This window comes from Haplochromis burtoni, unplaced genomic scaffold (genome assembly GCF_018398535.1).
Source record: "Haplochromis burtoni strain Fernald_Lab_line unplaced genomic scaffold, NCSU_Asbu1 Contig_215, whole genome shotgun sequence".
Classification (NCBI taxonomy): Eukaryota; Metazoa; Chordata; class Actinopteri; order Cichliformes; family Cichlidae; genus Haplochromis; species Haplochromis burtoni.
The window spans coordinates 105746-125687 of NW_024582576.1; the positions used below are offsets into that span (position 1 = coordinate 105746).

A 19942-nucleotide genomic window follows, 5' to 3' on the forward strand; every position below is an offset into this window, starting at 1 on the left:
ATAGATAGATAGATAGATAGATAGATAGATAGATAGATAGATAGAAAGAGAGATAGATAGATAGAAAGAGAGATATATATTTAATCTAGAAATAGAGACGTTGTTTATAGAATTAGACGTTCATGCACTGCATCCAGCTTGAAGAAATACAGCCAAAATCATGAATCACCTCGAGCTTCAGCAAAAAAAATACAGAGAAGAAGAAAAAAAGAAAAAGCTTTTAAAATCCTCAGTCCTTCCCCCGGTGAGCAAATGAGCAGCAGTGTGCATTTGCTGAGGCCTTTCAAATGCTAACGTGGCCATATTTCACTCTTACAACCTTCTCACATCTCCATAAAATATTACAGCACTCAGAGTGATGACTGGAGCCCGGCGCGTTTTTCTCGCACACTTTCACCGTAATAACGCAGTTTGCGTTGAAAAACACCAAATTATCTCACTCTTATAAAATAAATAAAAACAGGCTGTGCTTTAATGAGCTTCTGCTGTTTGATGGTTCATATAAAAGGCCAGCGACAGCTACTTTGCTTCGAGTTACCCCAAACACGTCATATTTAATAAAATAAATAAATAGATTAATATTTTAGTCGAATTACAAGTTGTATTTTTTAATAAAAAAATAATACTAATAATTTATTCGATGTCATTTACTAAAGTAGCCTTTGTCGGAATCGGTATCAAAATGTATACTTTTGTGCAAAAGTGAAAGAAGAAAAAAACATTTATAAATAACGGAAAAATATCAAGAAAAATAAATTTAATCTTCATAAAAACTAATTTTGCGAGCGAAGGGTGGAACTTATTATTATTATTATTATTATTACTTTTATTATTATATTTATTATTACAATCGTTTCACTGAAATTACCCAAAGAAGTCTTCGTCCGGTTTCCGTTTCTACTTTAACCTCCTCCCGTACTCTGCGCTAACAGGTTTTAATGTAAGTGAATGAGTGTTGCAGTACGTGGAAACAATGATTTCCACGCGCAGGACGCATCATTAACAGCACCACCAAATATCTTAATGGAGTGGGGCTGTTGGTGCATTCAAGGTTCCTCTGACACGATGGTTTCCACAATAATAAATCCTTAATTCAGCTTTACACTATGTTAAGCGACGTTTAGCTTCTGCACACAAAACAAGCAAAAAAACCTTCAGGCCTCGTCTCTCTAATGTTAAACCAAAAAATGCTGTTTTTTTAAAAAGCGCCTTTTTTTAAAAAAAACAAAAAAAACAACAACAACAAAAAACCAAAAAACGATCATTTCTATGCCAGCAGTATTAAAGTGTTATCATTACTAATGAAACAATATGCTACGCTGCCAGACTTTTCTGTTGCCGACTTGCTCTGAAATGTATCACCAACATGCATCTCCATCTATCAAAAACAAATCCACTCAGTCCTAATAGGCACCGTTGATATGCATCTTTACTGGAGTGGGGGGAACAGTCTTATTTCCGACAGCACGTCAAGGCAGCATCCGTCCAGCAGCGGGGTTTATGTCTCCTCCAATCAGGGCGCCGTCTCACTCAGCCTTGTCCAATGGGAATAACGCTCGTGCAGGTGGCTGCGCTGTTATCAGCGACTCCCGCTTCACTCCCAGCATAGAGCGAGTGAATTTATGAAAAGGCGAGCCGAGCCTTTTAATGGTTCCCATCAAAACCATCATCAGATCGTCCAATTTCCGCGAGGATTCCTGAGGCGGACGCATGCAGCCTCCTCCCAGCTGACAGACTCCGAGCAAAACAAACACGCGGAGAGGCGTTTTGGAGTTTTTGCCGAGCTCTTCACTCCCGAGAGAGAACTTCGCTTTCGTTCAAGTTTTTTCTAACATTTCAAGAGTCTTCCTCCGGGCCCAGGATACTTTGGAAAAGGCGGCAGAAGTGGCCAGGCTCCTGAATCCCAGCAGTCCGCTGTGCGCCTGCATTTACTCGCCTTTACTACTCCCGCTAGTTTCCTTCCAGTTTCTCTCCCAGCGAGTTTGGCGGTTCATGTTCACAGATGTTAGCGGTCGGGCAGATGGAGGCTAACCGGCAGAGTGCTTTCGTACTGGGCAGCACCCCGCTGGCGGCGTTGCACAACATGACCGAGATGAAGACGTCCCTGTTCCCGTACGCGCTGCAGCAGAGCCCGGCGGGCTTCAAGGCGCCCCCGCTGTCCAACCTCAACTCTCAGTTCTCCGGGGGGACCCCGCACGGAATAAGCGACATCCTGGGGAGACCAATTACCACCGCCGGGCAGCTGTTGTCCGGATTTCCGCGGATAAACGGCCTGGCAACTACCGCGGCCGCAGCAGCGGCGGGGATGTACTTCAGCCCGGCGGTGTCGCGGTATCCGAAGCCACTGGCTGAGCTACCGGGGCGGGCACCCATCTTCTGGCCCGGGGTGATGCAAGGCTCTCCGTGGAGGGACCCTCGGGTTCCTTGTCCTAGTAAGTCCCGTCTGAGCGTGCCTCTGGGCTGCCTTTTTTATACATATAATGAATAGTTTACATTTGGGAGAAGCCGACATTCCCCTGTGATGTTTTCTTTGGAATTCAGAGGTTATTTTGGTTAATAAGAGGCCCGTTTGGGAGAAAACAACCCCAACTTACAAGAAGTACACCTGCCCTGCGTTTCTCACAATCACGACAACAAATGTAACACAGGTTTGCACGTTATGAATGCTGTGCCACAGGATCAGGGTTGTTATACAGCCACGTCAGAGTACCAGAAAAGACACTGAGACTTCCACACAGGGCGCTGAATGAACATCACAGTGGCATTAAAACTGTAATCACGAAGAGTTGGGTCTGACACATCCAGGAGCATCACACTTACTGATTCAATGTTTGTTTGTTTTAGTATCCAACTATAAATTTAATATATCTTAATATAACCACACATTTTGCATCTCTCCTCAGCTCAGGCTAACATGATGGTGGACAAGGACGGGAAGAAGAAACACTCCAGGCCGACGTTTTCAGGACAGCAAATCTTTGCACTGGAAAAAACTTTCGAGCAGACAAAATACCTGGCCGGCCCGGAGAGAGCCCGGCTGGCCTACTCTTTAGGAATGACCGAGAGTCAAGTCAAGGTAAAGACCGCTAAACCGTGCCTGCTCAGGGCTGAGAAGCATGTGGGGAATAAAATAATGAATAAATTGTGGCTGATCTGCGCTTTGATTTCTTTAATTGGGGAAGATTCGGCTACAAGGCCGGAAAGTGTAGGGTTATTTCCACATAGTAAAATGCTACAGCTTCATTTAAAATAAATAAATAAAATAAATTGATAATAATAATAATAATAATAATAATAATAATAATAATAATAATAATAATAAATGTTTTATCCCCAAACTTTTGAAACTGACTGTGCTACAGTAACATTAATTTTATTATTATGAAAAGCAGAAGAAGCTTATTTTTATCTACATTTTAATCGGTTACTGTTTTTGTTTTATTATTTTTGATTGGACACAAATAAATTAATGGATTAAAAAGTAATTAAAAAAAATAATTGTAGAAGCAGCTTCTTCTTCGTCTTCTTTTATTATTGTTATTATTATTATTTATTATTAATGGGGTTTTTTATTGCTTGTTTGTTTCTCTTGTGGATAAATAACTGTTTGGACCTCCTGATTTCCTGCTTCTGTTACTGGTGCTGGACCTGTTGAGCATCTGTGTCTCTTTTTCTCTTTTTTTTTTCTTTTCTTCCCTCTCTTCTCATCAGGTTTGGTTTCAGAACAGAAGAACCAAATGGCGGAAGAGGCACGCAGCGGAAATGGCCTCGGCTAAGAAGAAGCACGACTCCGAGACGGAGAAAATGAAGGAGAGCTCTGACAACGAGGAGGACGACGAGTACAACAAACCCCTGGACCCAAATTCAGACGACGAAAAAATCACGAGACTCTTGAAAAAGCACAAGGCTACCAACCTGGCGCTGATCAGCCCCTGCAGTAACAGCTCGGACACCTTGTGATCCCCACAGCCTGGGAGGGACCCAGAAAAGGGGTCCCCACGAAGACTTGTCGCACTCTTTCTGAGCCCATCTCCACCTGACATTTCCAACATGCCTCTTAAGGGATCACCTTTATTCCCCCACCCCCCCCACACACCCTCAAGCAGAGATAGAAAAATGCGTAAAACTCCCAAGCCTGCGTCCAGACGCACGGGAAAAACCGAAAAGGTGGCCAAGCGGAGACGCACATGGTTGCATCCAAACTCACCCAGACGCTGCTGTATGCGGAGCTATAACTGTTTCCTCCTGGACTTGAGAAAGACTGATGAGGACATGTTTATGCAAGCTGAAAGGACACTGATGCTGGGAACGGAAACTGTTCTGGAGACGCAAATGAGTTTTTACGCATACAGGCAGAGTTTTAACAGGTGTAAATGTAAAGAAAATATTCTTTAAAAAAAACAACCCTACTTTGGATCAGTGCTGAGCTCAAAACGTTTACACTTTAAGTCATTGCACTTGTTGCATTATTTTTACAGCTTGTCACGTTACGTCACGGTTTCAGCTCCTAATGTGACCTCTAAATGTTTTAATACATTTCGGTATTCATACGTTCATCTGAAGAGATTGCACACTTTTTAAAATTTTTGTTTTTTATTTTACACGTATTAACAGATTTTGTTTGTTTGTTTTTGTTTTTTTAGTAGCCCACACTGATCCAGATCCCGGGCGCATGTTTTAAATGGCAGGTGCAAACGGGCCTGTGACGCTTCTAAAGCTCAGTTTAACCAGGGTATCCACTGTCCTAAAAGGCAACAGACTAAACTGTTTGAAGGGGGCAGGTTTGAGACGAGTGACTGATTTTTGTGCTGTAGCCTGCAGATGAACATGTATGTGAGATTGTGTATATATATTTTTTACTGAGTAAGTTATGATTTGAGCAGCGGAAACGTGGCAGCATTGGGCTCATCACTCCCTCCGATACCGCTTTTTATTTTTTTTCTTCCTGCTGAGTAAAGTCACGTTTTATTGAACTCTACATTTCATTACAGAAACACTATTGTATAAAATGCTAAATGCTGTAAATAATGACTGTAAACAAACAAACCAAGAAAAACCACACAGCTTGTTTTTTAACATCACTTTTATTTAGTTTGACAGAGTTTCTGTTTTACCTCATCACGCAGCCGAGCAGAGAACCGGAGCATCGTTTTAAGTTGGATCTAAAGAGTATTATCGCTTCCGGAAGGTTATAGGAAGAAAAAGAAAAAAGTAAACCCCCTTTGTATTATGAATAAATTATTTAACAAGCTTTTTTTTTTTTTTCTTTTTTGTTTTCTTTTGGGTTTTGATTTAATGTATGGGCTTAATATAAATTAAAGAGAAATTCATGACTATCGATAAGTGAATTTCCTTATTGGCAGCAATGACACCGAAAGCGGGTTAACTGATGTTGTTATTATTAAGTTTATATATTTTATACAAGAGTGGCGCGTAAGGAAAAACGAGTCTTTTAAAATATTTAATATATTTTTTTTCTTCAAAAAGTGCAATTTATGTGGGATCATCATTTATTTACTTAAAAACAATTCCCTCCTTAAATTATGAAGCGTTATTATAATAATTATTATGATTATTACAAAAAGGTAAAACATCGATTTCTAACACATATAAATGACCAACAATAAATCATCTCTTTCAATGCTGAAGGTTTTATTTTCCATCTTATAAATGGAGATTAATTAACTCTTTGTTCAATCTTTACGTTGCTCTTGGAGAGAAAGTGATCCTTAGCCTTTATTATTATTACTTTATCTCAGAAAAAGCTTAATTGCGGTTTTATACTGTTTGGTGTTCAGAGTTCTTGTATTTAATACTTGAGACTTGAAGTGCTCCCCCTCTGTCTGAAATGCGGAACTACACCCGAGGTAGTTCTATGTAGGCAAATCAATGGGAGAGTTCAGCCAATCACAAATGAGCGCTCATTAAACTCAAATCCCACCTTGGACTTTTTGATAATCCGTGCATGAAGTGAACAGCTGCCATCATAAAAGACGGATTTAAGGAAAAGTTATCCTTCTTTAAACTGAGGCCGCGGGAACAGGCTGATATTAAAAAGACCCCAAACGTTTCAAGCTTAATTATGTATTTCAATATATTTCTATTAAATTTGTTAAATAATAATAAAATGTAACATTTTTCTCATTTTTATACTCGGAATTGTTTAACGTGGACATTTAAATGTGTTTTAGGCCTCAGTTAAAGGCAGCGAGGACTCATACACGTGGGTCAAATTGCATTGCGTATTTCACTTGACGCAATTTTTTTTCTTTATCTGAAAAGTTGCGTACAAAATGTATTTGTTGGGCACTAGTGCGCAAAAAGTGAGACCAAACCAATAACACTGCACACGAGGTGGAGGCCCGTATTCGAATAGTTAATGTGGAGCTCTCTCCGTGTTATTAAAAAATAAGTTGTCTACCAGGAAGTAAAAACGAGAAAGAATGAGGACAGAATAGGCATTGAGCTCTAATGGGTTTTATTGCTTTTGAGAACTGCATCACCTACAGTAGAGGCCAGGCCGTCCTGAAAGGGGGCTGGAATAAAATCTCTATCTGCTTTTATAGGAAGGAGTGAAGGGAAAAAATAATAACTGCAGCTTATAATCCTACAGTATACTCACAACGAGCAGCTGGAACAAAAACAAGCAGGGTTTCATTTACTTTTTTTGTTTAGTTTTTTTTTTTAAACTTTTATAAACATTCTGTCTTATGGACCAAATCACAAAAGATGACATAAATTCTGCAGCAGGCACAAAAACAGTTCCACTTGGTGTTTGATTTAGATGGAGAAAAAATAATAATAATAAGGGAGGATCAATCTGATGGCTTCACTGAGTCTGAAACCTGTAGTGTAGTACATGAAATCGATGATGATTAAAAAAAAAAAAGAAGTCTCCCATCACCTCTAATGCTCCAATTATTTGCAAAGGAGGCTGCTGAAGGCTACATACTGAACAATTACAAATAGCAAGACTCCCTGCTCTGCCCCACGCCCCTCCCCTGCTTTTAGAGTTTCTCTCATTTATCTTAAGTATTTCTGACACACTTCATTCCTGTTTAGGATACTTGGCACCATAATGCAGTAACAAAAATAGACAAAAAACAAAAAAAGACAGTTTACATTTTAAGGACACCCAAACCTACCTAAAATATCACATTCAGAACCATAATATTATAGAAATAAGTTAGAGTAAGAATAAGAATGACATAATGTGAGAGTGCTATATATGAAACATTATCTTTTTAAATATATATATATATATGTGTATATGTATATATACATATATATATATATACACACACCTGCATGGTCTATGGCACTGCTTAAAACATTCTTGGATAGGCAATAAATCACTCCTCTCTTGTTGTACGGACTTATTCAAAGGTCAGCGTGGCTGTGGGAACACCGACACGGCCGCGCTGTGTCTGCGCACGCACTCCAGCATAAACATTTTGGTAAGAATTATAAATTATCTCTTTAAAAAGTACAGTATATAAAACAAGACTCAACTGATGTGTCAGGCATGGCTGTGTGTTGCGCACACAACGACAAGAACAACTCAAAAAACCAAAATGAAACAAAAGAGAAAAAAAAAACCAATATATATGTATTTATATAGAAACTGTTGAAATAAACTTAGAAGTTCTATCTATTCCAACAAAGGGACCGCAAAGTTTGGTCAGAGAAGAGAACGGCACTAAAACCATCAACGAGTCTATGTTATACTGTCCGATGTACAAATAAACCTAACAATATAGATACACAACTTTTTTTTGCATTGCACTTTTCTTTTTTGTTTTTTAAAACACCTTACATACTGTATGGAAAGTAGCTTCTATACATAGAGGCATACCTAAAAATGCCAAGTACGGTGTCTAAAAGGATGTAGTAGGACTGTGTTCAATTAGAGTTTTGGCAATGAGGCTGTGGCATGGAAGAGAGTTGTCCGTCCGTCCGTCTGGTTGTCCTTTTCTCTGGGGAATGGGGGAGGGTTGCATGGCAACGATGAGGTCAGCGATGTGTATCTCGTCTGGAAGCCGGGCCCTCGGGTGGCTCGTCCAGATCTCGGCGAGTGTTTCGTGGGAAGAAACCGGGTCGGGGTTTTCGTATGGATGAGGCGTCTGGATTACTGCAACTGGTCAGCACTGCTGAAACAAAGTCTGTCTAGGTTCTTCAGTGTATGCTTGTGCAAAGTGTGTGTGTGGGTGTGTTTTTGTGCGTGTGTGTGCGCTGTGTGTGCGGTGTCCTGTTTGTTTCTCGGGTGTTCTCACAGAGGCGCTTCACGGAATATGTTCTCCCCCCTTTGGCAACACTTCCCTGCGGAGGAATAAAAGAAGGGGAGAGGGACGGGGTGGGAAAAAGTTTTACTCCTCCAACACCCAAAGTGATTTTTTAATCAAACAAATCTGATGATTCTTAAAAAGGTCAAACATGAGCTGCAGCACGAGATTTTCTTAAAAAAGCGTTTTAAGCAATCTCGCGTGACTGTGATTTCTGCACCGACGCCGTTTTATTTCACAATAAAACTCCTCAAGCAGGCACGCCTGCCACTTGTGCAAAGTCATGAAAAAAACAGTCAAGCAAATCAAAGTGAACAATAGCAACAATGGGAAGAATTGTGATAAAGAAAAAGAATGATATTTACCACGACATCACTGCACCACACAACACTTGTGCTTATTTGCATTAGGTTTACCTGCCCCCGCTGTTATTCGGAAGGACAGGAAGACAGGCTGGTGAGGGGGGGACAGAGACAAACCACGGTAAGAAAACTCCATACTTCTCTGGAAGAAGCACACCACACACACACACACCCCACCCTCCTCCTCCACCCCACGAAACGACCAACCCACCCCTGTGAGCACCTCTGACATGCAGGTTAAACTCACATACCAGTCCGGGAGCATTTTGGGGCCTGTGTGCTAACTACACTGGACATTTTTTAAACATAGGCAGCTGTGACTTTAGCGGCGTTGTGTGGTTTGGAGGTAAGGGACGGTGGAGTGTCTGCCGCTGTGCTCAGGTCACCTCGCACACACACAACAGCGTCCGTGTCACGCCGCGTAGTGATGAAAGACCTGGTTTAAGGCGCCTCTCTTTCAGTGGAAGACCTGCTGTCTGACACTACACAGACTTCAGCCCTACAGCTGACCTTATGGGAAAAATCTTTTCCACTTTCCTACTTTCTACAGAATTTTCCTGACAAATACAGTAATAGCTTAATAAAGCTAACAGTAGGAGAAAATTCAGGATCATTATTAGAGTTTGTTTTATTGTTCTAGTGAAATTCATGCCAGTTTTATACTTAAACTCTGCAGACTTCAGTAATAATAAGATAAGCTGTTAACTGTACAGGTTATATAAATGAACTAGGGATTGGTGATTGGGTTTCTAACACATGTAATCAAATAAAGACAAATACAGAGATTCTATTAGACGTGACGTCAGAAAAAAGCCTCTGCAGACTGATCAGCTTCACACTTGGAGCATATTTCACTGTGACAACCCGAAGAACTCAACAAACTTCAACCGAATGCTTTTATTTATTTAAGGTGATGAACCCTAAAGTTAAAGGTTTTCAGAATGATAATAATAACAGTATGTGATGCATGCTTTGCTAGATTAAAGGTAAATTATACTATTTAGTCAACTCACTTAGGCTTCATTTACCTCTCGCACTGGATTAATTTAACTGAACTTAAATAAGTACACAATTATAACTTAACTTTCTTTCTTTCTTCCTTTTTAAAAATTAAACAAAAGCATTGTAACTCTATCATTCTCTTCTTTAAAGCATGAATTGAAAAGAAAGCTATTACTTATATATAAACAGGATTTTATCAACTAAATAGTTCAAGTTAATCAGTCACATTAACCCCAAAAAGGAGGAAAACTTCAAAATGAAAGTATTGAAGTAAAATATTTGTACAAACTGAAGTAGAATATTTTAACACACTGGTTTTACACTGCAGACACACAGATCACAGCTTCTCCAGAGCAGCATATTCAACACATCACAGAACAATCACACACAGTGAGTGAGGTTGTGTTACCTTGTGGTCCCCCATGCAGACATTGGGCCCAATGTTATCATAGACTATAGACTTCTCCTCATTTTCAGGCTGCAGAGACACAAAATCAAACGTGGTGCGATCTAAATGTTGGGGTCGCACTTACACAGGACAATCACTACATGTTAGTGTCGTGGTATTGAATGAACTGGAGCAGCTTCATTAAACACAATTAGGAGGATCATGTAGCTGGTTTCAAAATAAAAGTCAGCTGGAAAAGTGAAATAGGCAACTTCTGGACAAAACAGTTTCAACAGTAAATTTCAACTCAGGAGCTTCTCTCCTACACATTAGGAAACCAGAACTAAGCTTACACCCGTCATCTAAGTTCCACGTGTGCTGGAAAAAAGGACAAAGAAAAACCTCCCTTAGAAGATGCGTGACTACAGTCCTCGGTCTCTGAAGTGCAGCCAGATAAAGCAAGATTCCTCCTTCATCAGTTATTAGAAATTTGTAAAAGTTTATCAGGTCCTACAGGGGCTGTTTTACACAATCGATAATAATAATATAATAATAATATCAGCACTGCTGTTGTTCACTAACAGAGAGACACTTAGTCATTCGGCTTGAGAAATGCTGAAAATATTAGGGAGTGATGTGATGTTAAAAAGCCCACATTAGAATATGAATAATGCAGAGTCTGTTGGAAAAGGGACGCAATTCTGCTGTGATCCGATCAGTCGCTTTGGAGCTGGTTTTGGTTGCATGGAGGTAAATGGATCCGTTTTTGTTTTTTTTAAATTTACCAGCATTGGGTGGACAGAATAGAAAGCCTTGGCTAATTAAGATATGCTGCCTCCTCCAGAACCCCCAAAATATTAGACGTGGCCCCCAGAAGGCGAGTAGGCAGGCTACCCAATGAGTTCTCCAATTGAATGGGACGTAATGAAGATAAATTTTAAATAAATGCTCGATATAACTACTAAGTAAATTAGGGGATGTTAAATAGTTTATGCTTAGTTCAGGCACAGCTATTAGTAAAATTAAGCTAATTTACAGGCACAAAAATGAATCACAGCAGGCAAAGAAAATGAAGAAAAAAACCTAATTGTAGCCCGACGTCCTTTTTCGACGTCGGACTTCTTCCTTCTGATTATAGTTACCCCGATTCTCAGAGAGCAGCGGCACTGAGCTGTGGCTGAACGCACCTCGAGCTTTGAGTTTTAACTTTAAGCTCGCGTGAAGAAAAATGAAAAGCAGGAGCAATTTACAAAGTGGACATTTGCCTCACGGCCTAATACACTCTCAGTGTAATCTAAGTGCTTATCTGAGAGAACCGTGTTTCAATATCACTGCCTGCACACAAAGAAGCCACTCGCACATGAATCCGCAGACTGGAGTATAAATCACACTTGTCTGGTTGAACTAAAGACTTTTTAAACAGCCACCAGCCCCCACTTACACACACACAGAGGTTGGTGTGTGCCACCGGTTGTGATGTGGCGAGCGGCACTGACACTTTAGAAGAAAGAGACAGAGAGCCGGAGAATGAACCATAAAGCCAAATCCAAATTAACTTCAGACCAATCCTGCAGCGGAGCCGGGTCAGCACGCCGTGTGCCTACACCTCACTACCTTTCCTAGCGGGCCACGCGCTGCCTCCTCTCTATTTGTCTGGCAGCCGGCTCCTGTGCCGCTGCCTCCCGCAGCCTGAGACACATTCATCAAACACACACTTGATAATTTACAAAGGCAGCATAAAATTGTGGATTTTCGGGCTGCATAATCTTTAGACAGATAAACAAATTACCCGGGGCCCTCCGGCAGAGAGGGAGCGCTCGCTCGGCTAAACATTCATTACCGCCGCTCCCGGAGCCGGTGCCGTGCCGCACAGCCAGCGAGCAACCTTTGGCGTGTTAGGGCTCGGCAAGCAGAAAATAACATGATGGCAAGTTAACCGACCGTGCCATGATAGATGACGCCGCACGCCGGGCTGTTTACGGGCCCATGTCTCAACAATCTGTAATGCTCGGAGCCAGAGAGTGTGCGCTCAGTGAATCATCAGCCAATCTGTGAACACACTAACTGTTCCACTCTGTCCCTGCATTACAAACAATTAACCGGTGCTTGAGGGGAAGAAAAGCAAACAGCGAACCAGCTGTTTGTGCGCATGGATCCCCTCTTATATAATTCTGACACTTTAAGTGGGTAAAAACAAACTGCATGCTACCATATTTTAAGCCTCTGCAGTCTCTGTAATTTACAATCTATGGTAACACAGCGATGGGAGCGGGGTCCTTGTGATGCTTCAGTCAGTAAAGAATAAAGCTCAGGAAGGAATTTTCTCATTTGTTGTGGACAAAAGAAGAAAAGAAGCCAAACTTCCTGAGTAACCCCCCCACTGTGGACTGGTACTGTACAATACACTGCTGCATCTCTTTCACACACATTAACAGATGAAAGCCCGTGTGTTCCAGCGCTCAAAAGGGTCAGGCCTCTAAAGACAAAGCTGGGTTTTATTGGCTGAGATTCCAGAGGTGGCAGATTGGCTGGCGTTAATAATGGGATGGATCTGAAGCCGAACAGGGACTGGCAGGCTTCAGCTCTGCGAGTAAAAAGACAGATCTGCCGCTCAATGAGGAAGACGGGACCCACTGGAACTCCAGTGTTTGGATATATATACTGTCTGGGTGGACCCATGGCTTATCATTGCTAATTAATATTTACAGACACCTCATCCTTCCATCTGTGAAGTGCCAAAGGAGAGGAGGGGCATGCAGATCAAGGATGATGGAGTTGTAGGAGCAGAGTGAGGCATTAATAAAGACACTTGCTCTTTAGCTGAGGGGAGAGTGGTGAGGTTTGAGTAGAAATAGAGGCTCACCTTTAGCAACATGTCTCTGGCAGAGGGAGACATCAGGATTCGGTCACACCAGGCGGGGCATCTGGTATTCATGTACTGCTTCCCCTGACTGCTGTCTTCACTGTACGGATAACTGAAGAAACACACAAGCAGAATGATCTGTAAAAACGGCAAACATTCATTTATGCATATTTATAAGGTGTTTTTGATAACCGTGCCACTTTGGCATTCAAGCAACACATGCATATATTGTTTAGCATTAATGGTGCCTTGTTATGTGAACTTATGCTTGCTCCCCCTCATCACAGATGCTTCTAAACCTCACAGGTCGGATGGTCCCTCTCATCTGTAACCCGAGGTTAAATCATGCATTAGAAATGCAGTATTTTGATTGGTCTGACCACACTTTGGATGTCGTTTATATATATTTTTTTACATCTTAAAGATAAAATGTCTCTAGACTGCTTTTTAAAAAAAATAGCATAACATGTATAAATTCATTGTTTTTTAAGCTTTTCTCATCTCCTGTTTCTCCCGTGCTCTATTAAAATGCATTAGTGGCATCAAATTAATAACAATAACACTTCTCCATCAAGACATGATGCGTTGCAACATTAGTTAAAACCAGGGAACATGAATGATTTGCCATCATATTTTGCATTTGACTGCATTTTATACAGGGTAACTGTGTCGTATTTTATTTTATAGAAAAGTGTTGCACAAAAAAAGCCAATAAGGAAAGCAATAAATATGATTCGTGTGAATCAACAGGGCTTGGAGGAGTAATAAATATGAGATGTTATCTCACAGACAGAGATCAAAATGTTTTCCCAAGAAAACAGGAGGTCCATTAGTATGACCAATCATCTGAGTAATCTCTTGAATCAACACACATGGATGGCTCAATCAAAGCAATCTTTCTCTGCCAACTGTAGGGCTCGTGTTTGTGTGTGTGTGTTTGAGCGAGAGAGAGGGGGAAATGAAAAGAAAGAATGAGCGTGGGGGAGATTCAGTTGCCCATATGTATAGCTACATCCCTACACGGTCATCAAAAACAGATTAGGTGCTGCAGCAAATGGCTAAGAGAGATTGTATCTTGGAACAGCAGGGAACAATCGCATGATTTAAGTGGCGGCAGGGCTCCGAATGGGTGGGGAGCCATTGAGCTGATACAGATTTACATTGTTGAGAATTCAATTTGCCCCTTCGGCTCATCAAACTGCTTCAGATTTACACACCACCAATCCAATTTGTTTGTCGGCGCTCATCAGGATGTAGCGCCGGGCGTACATACTGTAATACCAATCCAATTTGCTCCTTCAGTGCTATACGTGCTAACTGCATAATAGAAAATAGCCCGTCTCTGAGGATGGTGATACCCTAATGATAAAATAAACACACAGACACACACACACACACACCAGGCTTTCCATTCATCACACTTGCCAAGCTCTGATAGCTTAATTGGACTTTGTGCTGAGGCAGAAAACGTACCTGGTTGTGGTTTCTTTCAATGTTTGGTCATTCAAATCATCACGTGGGTTCATGCTGCTGCAGTTACAGCTGTTACCACCACTGACAGAGCTGCTAGCGTTACACCAGTTCCAATATAAATAATTTCGTTTCGACTTCACCTGATCCAAGCAGTGCATTTTGGATGGGACTGCAAGTAGTGTTTTTGTTTCACTGTTATGAAAAAAGTAAATAAATAAAATATAATAATGCTGCCTGATTTTAAAGTTGCATTTGTCAAGCTGTGGTAAAACTGTCAAGAGCGCAACACAAACCAGAAATGGAGACCATCTGCCTTCAAAGTAAAAGCTGCACCTTTTTAATTAGTTACATTTTCACTTTTAATATATAAGCTTCAAGTTTGTGTTGGACTTTTTAAAGTTTCATTAGTACTCAGTGGTTACTCAGCAACTATTTGCAGACATGTGGGCATCTTGCATGCAAACCACTGAAATCTGCTAGCGATCAAAGCAATCACAAGAAGGCTTTTGGTGCAGCGCTCTCTTTGCAGCCGTTCTCACTCATCAACACCCAGTAACCTCCTGCAACCCCTCGCCAACCGGCTGGGGGATACACTCTAGTGACCGGAGGTTGGCAGTAGGTCGCCAACAAGTCTCTGTATGTGACCGAGGCCTAATGAAAAAGAAACTCGAAGGGGCAAAGTAAATGAGAGCGGGTGAACGCGAATCAGATAGCTCATTAATTTAAGCTACACAGGAATTGCAATGTATTGTAAAAACATTGCAATGTAGTGCAAAGTACTGGATAACTGCTGCATTGAGATACCTCTATTATCATGGACATCATGTTGCAACACTGTTGTATTATTGGTTATTCATTAACACCCTTCCACCCATTGGGAAAAAATAGAATTCATCCAGGAAACTCCAGGAATATCATAACAAAATGTGCAGTTTTAGAAAGGAGAAATAAAAACAGTGACTATGGTGTTACACAGAAGTGTGCAAAAGGGACTGATCAGGACCTTAATGTCTGTACGAAACTTAGTAAACATGCATTTTCACAATTTATGTCTGCATCAAAAGTGTGGCCCAACCGACCACTACTACCATCCTGAATGAGGTGCTGTTGCAGACCATTACATTTTAAATAACAATGACACGTGACAGAAATTCTTCAAACATAAAAAACTGGATCATAATATTAGTCATGATATGAGGATGAAGAAAGCTTGAAAACATATTGTGCTGATATAAACAGTGAAATTATCCAAATATAGAGTTTTTAGATCAAGCTGGAGGATGCTAATGATCGAGTATGTGAAAGTTGCTCCCTCCTCTTGTTGACTGTCTGGTTCAGCTATCTGTATTATTTTCCCTGTATAGTTTTTAATGGATTGTGTTTGACTGTTTCCCATTTGCTATAGAATTCTTTATATAGTATTTCCAACACCCGGTTCACTGACTCGATTGATTTATTGATACCTACATTGTTCTGTTCATATTTAGTTTTGTTTCTTAACATCAGGCCAGTGAAAATACATGAAAAATGAGCGCTGTTAAGAAAGTTATTCATTAATTGGACTGCATCAGTTTTATTGGAGATTAGTCAGTGAAACATGTTTGGGGGGTTTGTTTCTCTATCATGACGGTTATATTGCAGTTATTAATTTGCCATGTGTTTCCATCATAAAATGAGGAAGGTGCACATTAACATTACACTATCCACTATAGACATGATGAAAAATGATGAAATAACATTGGTTATATTTTTTACTGTGATACATTTATTACTTTAATCAGCAGTTGTATACATTATCAGAAACAGAATACCAGCAATAGACTGACTGTTTATATGATAAAAGTGTGTTTGGGTGTCTTTGTGTAGGAGGTTAATCTTGGGGCGTGAAGTGGGCTCATCTGACACACACACACACACACACACACTCACACACACAGCACACACGCACGCACACGCACACACACGCACGCACACACACACACACACACACACACACACATGCACGCACCACACGCAGACACAGACACATTCTTCACGCACGCACACGCCACACAATCCATTATTCTCTCTACTCTCACACACATCACACGCACACACACACAACACGCACACACACGCACACACGCACGCACACGCACACACGCACACACACACACACCTACACACACACAGGACAAACAGACCTGCAGAGAGCTACTTAAAGAAGTTCCCAGCCTCCAATTAGCATTAATAGCCCTTAAACCATAGGGGAAATGCATAGGGGTTTTGGTATGCTAATCAAAGGGCTAAAGAAGTGATCCAGGGATAAAAGAGAGCATGAAGAATAGGATGAGTGAAACAGAGATAGACAGGGAGGCAGAAGAGAGGGGATAAAGACGGATCAGTCAGAAAGAGGCAAAGTGAGGGTGGAAAAGAGCAAAGTCTTCAAAGAGATTGGAGAGCTGCTCGACTTCAGGGTGGCCTGAATGCTGCAGCTTCATGAGGGACGGCTGCCGGCCTTAAACAGCCTGTGAACAATCAGCCTATCAGGGACTCTGTTATAGCTTTATTGACTAACAAGCTTGGGGTCACTTTAGTGTTAAAGAGATTGAGAGAAAATCAAGTTTTCCCCCTTACCTCCTTCAAACAATGAACTCCCTCTTGATAGCAAACTTCCTGAGCGCTTCAACAACAAAAACTATCATTCAGTTATTTCTGACGACAGCCAGACGTTGGAAAAACTAATTAAAAATACTCCACAGTGGCCATCAAAGGGCCATTCTCTGGCCTGGTGTGAGCAGGTATTGGGCTGTTCCCCTTTCCGTTTTACCACACCCTCCACTGGCTCCAATAGAGATAACAAGTCTTAATGCAACGGCAAACAGTCGAACGGCGCGCTGGGGCCGATGTGATTAATGTGTCCGATTAGTGAGCTCACAAAGTTATCGGGGAAGGTAAACGGTCCGAGAGGGTGTGTGGGCTGGAGGACGCCAACTCATATCCCACCTTTACTGGCCCCAGCAAGACTAATTACTCTAATTAATGAACTAAACTGATAACAACAACTGGGAAGGGGGGGGGTGTACACTTTAAGGATTCCACACATTCGCACACTAAAGATTCAAAATGAACACTGGCACTGCTTTACCAACTGTTCTTTGTGCTAATACTGTTAGACTACATATAAAATGGAAAACTGGAAAATTCATGAAGGACCTCGAGTCAGGTCAAAACTTTATTGAATGCACAATCAGCTGTTGACAGTCAGATAAAGTGGCTGACACAAACAGGATTTACTTGGCTTGGCTGCCCATGTAAACATCGGCCACTTGTGAATATTTCGAAACTCTTTTCAGAATTTTTCATCACTTCAAAGAGAACGACTTCATCTTTGATCAGTTAACTAATAAACATTCTCTAAATTCAAAGCTTCATAGTCTATGGAGCTCACATTCAGTATGCAATGACCACAGTTTGCTTGATACTGAAACAATAATAAATCGAATCAAAATAATAAATTGTGACAAAACTGAGTAATTCATTATCTTTAAACCTCTAAAAGTCCAAAAGCTATAAGGCTCACTAACTCTCCATGTTTTGGGTATATAGTGGGTTTACATGAAATGCAACAATAGTAAAATAAAAAAAGATAACTTACATGACCTGATGTTGCAAGTACACTTTTTTCTAATACTGTTTTTAACAACTACTCTCTAACCATAAGTATAGTCAAAGCTCAAATGGCCTGTCTAAGATATGCACATACTATACTATGCACACTATCAAATGTAAACACTGTCACTGAAAAAGTGAGGAAGAAAAGGTCTTTGATAGCTTGACTGATAAAGGACTCTAAAGACCAATACTGATATCTGGTGATTTAAAAATCTGAAATATCTTTTTCCGTCACACCAAACTCAAACAGATTTCATTACCATTTGTTATGCATGAATGTGTATGAGTCATTATTAAGATAATATGACAATGCGGTTTAAAAATAATCTGCCTGACTCTGCTGCTGCTGGTTGCTGTTGTGTGTTGCTCCAAACACATCTTTAGGAATGCCACAAAAGTCACACAGCTCCCAACGGGTTTACTTTTTAATTCTCATTTACCTGCTATTATAAATGCCGACACCCATCGGCAAATGGCTAATATCAGCCGATTCATCGGTCAGGCCCTATTCTAAGACATCTTCTCTCACTTGTGTAAAGTTGAGGTAAGAACACAGTTTCCCTGCTCGTTAACACGCTCTCCTGTGTTGCTGACCACTTTACAGATGATGCATGCGCAAACGGTCGCATATCGAGACCCGCTAGCAGTCATCGAGAGCTCATTCATTCACGCTTGGGTTGGGGTTTAATGTTTGACTTTGCTGCTGGCACATTACTCACATGTGTTGTGGCTGGTGTCAGCTTGTTTGTCTTGCAACAGTAAATGCTGGAGAGGTGAACACCGGCCCTACCTACAGTGTCAATCAGCCTCTCCCAGCAGAGGGAGAGGCAGCAATGACACACATTACTGTATTATACAAGCAACTACACACACTTTATTTATACAACGCTGAACTGTTACATCTTTTTCAAACATTACGACAATAAACCAAACTCCAATTATCATTTTAAAAGAAAAATATTGTCTGTAAAATTGAGGTTGTAGGCAACTTTAACAACCGGTTTTGCCTGGAGCAGACACTCTGTAATTGTTCCCAGGCAAGACTTCCTTGTCTCATTTTCTTCTCTTCACATAAAAAGCTATTGCTCTTCATAATGACAAATAAGTGACAGGACAAACAGTGCACTATTCACTTACCCAGTATTTGATGAGGGCAATATAAATTTGAGAATACAGGTAGGGCAGGAAGTCAGAGATAAGAGTCACCATATCAGCGACCTGAGGTCACGAACACTAAAGAGCTTTGCAGAATGCTGGTGTGGCCGCTGCCGAGCTGGGATTGGCTAAAAAAAGTCTGAAACTGCGGGCTTCGAACGACTCGCTGCCTCTACAGCTATGTTTGTTTGCCGTTGTCAGGGGAGGCCTGGCAAAACACAACACACACATACACACGCAGAAATTCAAAAAGATCAGCCAAACGCTATCAATAAAGCTGAATGTTTGCTTCGGTTTGTAGAGCTGGGAGGCTCGCAGGCACAACATTGGCATAGTGCAGTACAAACAGAGCGAAATGCCATCAGTAGCTCATGGCTCACAGCCTGCCGGGGCTCGGCTATGACACGTTGTGCCTTTAGCTGTTCTAAATGAAGACAAGAAGACACAGATGGCATCCATTTAAACCTCGCTGTGTAGGATTGTTTTTAACAAAGGCCTCTTCTCAGTGGCATCGTCTCAGACAAGAGGCAGCGATACATGACGGCGGACAATCTTCGGCTATTATCGCCACAGCGGCCCCTCATCGTTTGCGATGGCTCTCTAGTAGTTAGAATGATGGATGCGCTGCTGGTTGTAAAACAATGTTCGTGTTCAGCAGATCAGCGTGTAACGCCGGATCCTGTGGCAGGGCTCGGGCAACATGAGCAGCACACTTACGGCGGCTCGGGGGCAACGCTTTAACCAAACACTGGCGCTAAACTGC

At 41.2% G+C, this 19942-nt stretch overlaps 2 protein-coding genes across 3 annotated transcripts in view; one reads left to right on the top strand and one right to left on the bottom strand.

Annotated features, from left to right (window-relative positions):
• The first annotated feature begins 1557 nt into the window (after nt 1-1557).
• Nucleotides 1558-6924, top strand: nkx6.2 (NK6 homeobox 2). Its single transcript, XM_005936840.3, has 3 exons — nt 1558-2432; nt 2904-3076; nt 3712-6924. Exons 1-3 carry the CDS (start codon nt 2003-2005, stop codon nt 3958-3960), a joined length of 852 nt encoding a protein of 283 aa, XP_005936902.1. The 5' UTR covers nt 1558-2002; the 3' UTR covers nt 3961-6924.
• Nucleotides 6462-19942, bottom strand: part of LOC102293318 (inositol polyphosphate-5-phosphatase A) — a 145071-nt gene continuing 131590 nt past the window's right edge. Inside the window, exons 13-16 of one of the 2 annotated variants that reach the window (XM_042226503.1) lie at nt 12898-13009; nt 10056-10124; nt 8699-8735; nt 6462-8319 (exon numbers count right to left, since the gene is read on the bottom strand). In XM_042226503.1, coding sequence (XP_042082437.1) covers nt 8270-8319; nt 8699-8735; nt 10056-10124; nt 12898-13009 — 268 coding nt within the window. In that variant the 3' untranslated portion in view covers nt 6462-8269. Of the gene's footprint in view, nt 8320-8647; nt 8736-10055; nt 10125-12897; nt 13010-19942 lie in introns of both variants that reach the window. The other variant, XM_005936839.2, reaches the window with a different exon arrangement.

Bases quoted from the DNA above. Each gene is read 5' to 3' on its own strand.
- nkx6.2 (XM_005936840.3), top strand. From the start codon at position 2,003: ATGTTAGCGGTCGGGCAGATGGAGGCTAACCGGCAGAGTGCTTTCGTA. The intron at 2,433-2,903 runs GTAAGTCCCGTC...ATCTCTCCTCAG, and splicing joins CCCTCGGGTTCCTTGTCCTA to CTCAGGCTAACATGATGGTG. The intron at 3,077-3,711 runs GTAAAGACCGCT...TCTTCTCATCAG, and splicing joins TGACCGAGAGTCAAGTCAAG to GTTTGGTTTCAGAACAGAAG.